Source organism: Nerophis lumbriciformis, linkage group LG10, assembly GCF_033978685.3.
Source record: "Nerophis lumbriciformis linkage group LG10, RoL_Nlum_v2.1, whole genome shotgun sequence".
In the NCBI taxonomy this organism is placed as follows: Eukaryota; Metazoa; Chordata; class Actinopteri; order Syngnathiformes; family Syngnathidae; genus Nerophis; species Nerophis lumbriciformis.
In genome coordinates, this window is record NC_084557.2 from 4,793,740 (window position 1) to 4,800,000 (window position 6,261).

The 6,261-nt window shown below is 44.2% G+C and overlaps 1 protein-coding gene across 1 annotated transcript in view; it reads right to left on the bottom strand.

Moving 5' to 3' along the window:
* Positions 1-6,261, bottom strand: part of tmtc3 (transmembrane O-mannosyltransferase targeting cadherins 3) — a 65,124-nt gene that overhangs the window by 54,403 nt on the left and 4,460 nt on the right. Inside the window, exons 2-3 of the mRNA XM_061969346.2 lie at positions 2,108-2,321; positions 1,806-2,024 (exon numbers count right to left, since the gene is read on the bottom strand). Of these exons, the coding sequence (XP_061825330.2) occupies positions 1,806-2,024; positions 2,108-2,296 (408 nt within the window). The 5' untranslated portion in view covers positions 2,297-2,321. The remainder of the gene's footprint in view (positions 1-1,805; positions 2,025-2,107; positions 2,322-6,261) is intronic.

A 6,261-nucleotide genomic window follows, 5' to 3' on the forward strand; every position in this document is an offset into this window, starting at 1 on the left:
CAACCCTCTGCAGAGAGACAACTTTTGTGTGTTTATGTGTCTAACCCTCTGCAGAAAGACAACTTTTGTGTGTTTATGTGTCTAACCCTCGGCAGAAAGACAACTTTTGTGTGTTTATGTGTCCAACCCTCTGCAGAGAGACAACTTTTGTTTGTTTATGTGTCTAACCCTCTGCAGAGAGACAACTTTTGTGTGTTTATGTGTCTAACCCTCTGCAGAGAGACAACTTTTGTGTGTTTATGTGTCTAACCCTCTGCAGAAAGACAACTTTTGTATGTTTATGTGTCTGACCCTCGGCAGAGAGACAACTTTTGTGTGTTTATGTGTCCAACCCTCTGCAGAGAGACAACTTTTGTGTGTTTATGTGTCTAACCCTCGGCAGAGAGACAACTTTTGTGTGTTTATGTGTCCAACCCTCGGCAGAGAAACAACTTTTGTGTGTTTATGTGTCTAACCCTCTGCAGAAAGACAACTTTTGTGTGTTTATGTGTCTAACCCTCGGCAGAGAGACAACTTTTATGTGTTTATGTGTCCAACCCTCTGCAGAGAGACAGCTTTTGTGTGTTTATGTGTCCAACCCTCGGCAGAGAGACAACTTTTGTGTGTTTATGTGTCTAACCCTCGGCAGAAAGACAACTTTTGTGTGTTTATGTGTCTAACCCTCGGCAGAAAGACAACTTTTGTGTGTTTATGTGTCTAACCCTTTGCAGAGAGACAACTTTTGTGTGTTTATGTGTCTAACCCTCTGCAGAAAGACAACTTTTGTGTGTTTATGTGTCTAACCCTCGGCAGAAAGACAACTTTTGTGTGTTTATGTGTCCAACCCTCTGCAGAAAGACAACTTTTGTGTGTTTATGTGTCCAACACTCGGCAAAAAGACAACTTTTGTGTGTTTATGTGTCCAACCCTCGGCAGAAAGACAACTTTTGTGTGTTTATGTGTCCAACCCTCAGCAGAGAGACAACTTTTGTGAGTTTATGTGTCTAACCCTCAGCAGAGAGACAACTTTTGTGAGTTTATGTGTCTAACCCTCGGCAGAGAGACAACTTTTGTGTGTTTATGTGTCTAACCCTCTGCAGAGAGACAACTTTTGTGTGTTTATGTGTCTAACCCTCTGCAGAAAGACCACTTTTGTTTGTTTATGTGTCTAACCCTCTGCAGAAAGACCACTTTTGTTTGTTTATGTGTCTAACCCTCTGCAGAAAGACAACTTTTGTGTGTTTATGTGTCTAACCCTCGGCAGAAAGACAACTTCTGTGTGTTTATGTGTCTAACCCTCAGCAGAGAGACAACTTTTGTGAGTTTATGTGTCTAACCCTCAGCAGAGAGACAACTTTTGTGAGTTTATGTGTCTAACCCTCGGCAGAGAGACAACTTTTGTGTGTTTATGTGTCCAACCCTCTGCAGAGAGACAACTTTTGTGTGTTTATGTGTCTAACCCTCGGCAGAGAGACAACTTTTGTGTGTTTATGTGTCTAACCCTCTGCAGAGAGACAACTTTTGTGTGTTTATGTGTCTAACCCTCTGCAGAAAGACCACTTTTGTTTGTTTATGTGTCTAACCCTCTGCAGAAAGACCACTTTTGTTTGTTTATGTGTCTAACCCTCTGCAGAAAGACAACTTTTGTGTGTTTATGTGTCCAACCCTCAGCAGAGAGACAACATTTGAATGTCAATGTATAATGGGTTCTCAGTGTAAGGCGCTTTACTTATTTGGAAAAAATGCTATATAGATCAAATTCGTTATTATTATTATTATTATTATTCATTAGTTGACTTCCTTTCGAGCAGTAAACACACACTCACAGCTTCCGTGTGGACGGGGTGCACGGCAAAGAGCAGCGCCGCCACCAAGCCGGACGTCCTGTCCAGGAACAAGCGACACACGCGCAGGAAAAGTGTGCAGACGATAATGTGGAGCACGACGTTGAACATATGGTAGGAGGCGGCATTCAGTTCACTCAAAAGGTAGTTGAGTCGGAAGGTGAGCACCGTCAGAGGCCGGTAGGATTTATGACTGCGCTCCTGCAACGGGACACAAACACACATTCGGTCAGACCAATCACAAATCTTAGCTCTTGTTGTCTACCTTCAACAACGATGGCTACCTCTGCCATGGGAGTTCCCCAAAAGTCATTCAGGAAGAGATTCCTTACAGGGGTCGACGGCCTTAGGTCCTTGTTGTCAAGGATGGCTGAGACGTCGTCAAATACAAACCCACACGACAGACTGTTCCAGTAACATCCCAGCACCAGTCCAGTCAGAAGTAAAACCTCCTTCCATGACACAATAGCCATGGCTGGGACAAGCCGTCATGGATCACTGCCAGGGAAGACAAACAGATGACGTAGAATGAGTCAAACACTGGGACATATCACTGCCACGGAACACAAAGAGATGACGTAGAATCAGTTAAACACTGGGACATATCACTGCCAAGAAAGACAAACAGATGACGTAGAATCAGTCATAGAATCAGTCAAACACTGGGACATATCACTGCCAGGGAACACAAACAGATGACGTAGAATCAGTCAAACACTGGGACATATCACTGCCAGGGAAGACAAACAGATGACGTAGAATCAGTCATAGAATCAGTCAAACACTGGGACATATCACTGCCAGGGAACACAAACAAATGACGTAGAATTAGTCAAACACTGGGACATATCACTGCCAGGGAACACAAACAGATGACGTAGAATCAGTCAAACATTGCTTGGTGTGCTATTAGACAGTCAACTGTCATGGTCTGATCATATTAATGGTATTTCAATGAGAATGGGAAGAGGTTTAGCCATGGTCAGGAAGTGCTCCACCTTCTTGACATCCTCAACAATGGCTCAAGTCATACAGTCCTTGGTTTTCTGTCATCTTCATTACTGTCCTATAATATGGTCCGCTACGACTAAGTCTGACCTGAACAAACTGCAACTTGTTCAGAACAGAGCGGCTAGACTGCTACTTAAATGTTCTTTGCACACTAATATTGCATTTATGCATTCACGCCTGTCCTGGTTGTCTGTTGAACAAAAGATGCATTGTAGTCTCATTATGTTCTTTAGAACTATCATTTTAGATCAATCACCAGATTACTTTTACAAACAGTTTTTAAAATCAACTAATACACATATTCATGACACTAGGAATGCCAGCAATGGCTATTTGGCACTTCCTGCTCCCAGGACCAATCTCCTCAAACATACAGTCATGTATAGATGTACATCATTTTGGAATGGGTTGCCATCTCACATTAATCTCTCACAAAGTAAATTGTCATTCAAGACAGCTTTGAAGATACACCTATTGCAGCTGCCCACATGACGAGAATTTTTAATACTGGTTTTAACTAGCTTTTTATCTTATGTTGTATTTTTCCATTGTATAATGTCTGTTATTGCATGTATTCTTTGCATTTTTCATTTTGTATGCTCCTATATGGACCCCAGGAAGACTAGCAGTCGCCTTGGCGTCAGCTAATGGGGATCCATTCAATAAACAATAAACAATAAACACTGGGACATATCACTGCCAGGGAACACAAACAGATGACGTAGAATCAGTCAAACACTGGGACATATCACTGCCAGGGAAGACAAACAGATGACTTAGAATCAGTCATAGAATCAGTCAAACACTGGGACATATCACTGCCAGGGAACACAAACAAATGACGTAGAATCAGTCAAACACTGGGACATATCACTGCCAGGGAACACAAACAGATGACGTAGAATCAGTCAAACACTGGGACATATCACTGCCAGGGAACACAAACAGATGACGTAGAATCAGTCAAACACTGGGACATATCACTGCCAGGGAAGACAAACAGATGACGTAGAATCAGTCATAGAATCAGTCAAACACTGGGACATATCCCTGCCAGGGAACACAAACAAATGACGTAGAATCAGTCAAACACCGGGACATATCACTGCCAGGGAACACAAACAAATGACGTAGAATCAGTCAAACACTGGGACATATCACTGCCAGGGAACACAAACAGATGACGTAGAATCAGTCAAACACTGGGACATATCACTGCCAGGGAACACAAACAGATGACGTAGAATCAGTCATAGAATCAGTCAAACACTGGGACATATCACTGCCAGGGAACACAAACAAATGACGTAGAATCAGTCAAACACTGGGACATATCACTGCCAGGGAACACAAACAGATGACGTAGAATCAGTCATAGAATCAGTCAAACACTGGGACATATCACTGCCAGGGAACACAAACAGATGACGTAGAATCAGTCATAGAATCAGTCAAACACTGGGACATATCACTGCCAGGGAACACAAACAGATGACGTAGAATCAGTCAAACACTGGGACATATCACTGCCAGGGAACACAAACAGATGACGTAGAATCAGTCATAGAATCAGTCAAACACTGGGACATATCACTGCCAGGGAACACAAACAAATGACGTAGAATCAGTCAAACACTGGGACATATCACTGCCAGGGAACACAAACAGATGACGTAGAATCAGTCATAGAATCAGTCAAACACTGGGACATATCACTGCCAGGGAACACAAACAGATGACGTAGAATCAGTCAAACACTGGGACATATCACTGCCAGGGAACACAAACAGATGACGTAGAATCAGTCAAAAACTGGGACATAGGTATCTAAGTCATCTGCTGTGACTTAGATTACCATAGTAACTAATTGGATGACCATAGTAACTAATTATATTACCATAGTAACGAATATATCATGCAAAAGCGCAGATTCCAACTAATGAAATACTTTGTATATTTCAAAACTTACGGTAATTGGAAAACATCACTGCACATCATAATGGCAGCTACTGTTTCGATCTTAAAGATCTAAAAAATGATTTGGGAATGTCCGGCGGGCCAGATTGAAAAGCTTAACGGGCCGCATGTGGCCCCCGGGCCTTAATTTGCCCAGGTGTGGTATCGGCTGATTGGATAATTCAAGACAAGAAAGCGACTGATTCATTCACTTTTAAAATGTGTAGCTCCCTTAATATCTGGCCTGTCACAATGGTTCAAGTAGCATTGTTTGGGTTCTTATGTTTTGAGATATTTTGCATTGGAAGGTTTTAGTCACGAGTGTGAAGCGACTGGGATGAGAGTCAGCACCTCCAAGTCCGAGTCCATGGTTCTCGCCCGGAAAAGGGTGGAGTGCCATCTCCGGGTTGGGGAGGAGACCCTCCCCCAAGTGGAGGAGTTCAAGTACCTCAGAGTCTTGTTCACGAATGGGGGAAGAGTGGATGGTGAAATCGACAGGCGGATCGGTGCGGCGTATTCAGTAATGCGGACATTATCGATCCGTTGTGGTGAAGAAGGCGCTGAGCCGGAAGGCAAAGCTCTTAATTTACCGGTCGATCTACGTTCCCATCCTCACCTATGGTCATGAGCTTTGGGTTATGACCGAAAGGACAAGATCACGGGTACAAGCGGCCCAAATGAGTTTCCTCCGCCGGGTGGCGGGGCTTTCCCTTAGAGATAGGGTGAGAAGCTCTGCCATCCGAGAGGAGCCAGATGAGGTGGTTCGGGCATCTGGTCAGGATGCCACCCGAACGTCTCCCTAGGGAGGTGTTTAGGGCACGTTCGACCGATAAGAGGCCACGGCGAAGACCCAGGACACGTTGCGAAGACTATGTCTCCCGGCTGGCCTGGGAACGCCTCGGGATCCCCCGGGAGGAGCTGGACGAAGTGGCTGGGGAGAGGCAAGTCCATACTTGCCAATCCTCCCGAATTTTCCGGGAGACTCACAAATTTCAGTGCCTCTCCCGAAAATCTCCCGGGACAACCATTCTCCCGATTTCCAGCAGGACAACTATATTGGGGACGTGCCTTAAAGGCACTGCCTTTAGCGTCGTCTCTCACCTGAAAAGGAGACTATTATATATGTCTCCGTTATCCATAGATTTATCTATAACCCATAAAGTAGGCTGGCACAGAGCTATTTCTCAGCGTATGTTTATTCCAGCTGGCTACGGGGTGTTAGCCAATGACTTTGGCTGGGGGGGCGGGACTTCCGGGAGAGATAGGGAAGTGACGTTGTTAATGAGAAGTGGGTGTTTGAGTTTTGCCGGGAAAAGGGACAGACACACATTGGAGCTGTTGTGTGGTTGAATTACATCTTGTGCAATAAAGACAAGACAAACAAAGAAGTCGTATGAGCCTACATTCCTGGGATTATGCCAGTACTCAAATGGCAGAACAAAAGCTACTCAAATAGTGAAAGGTAAGTATT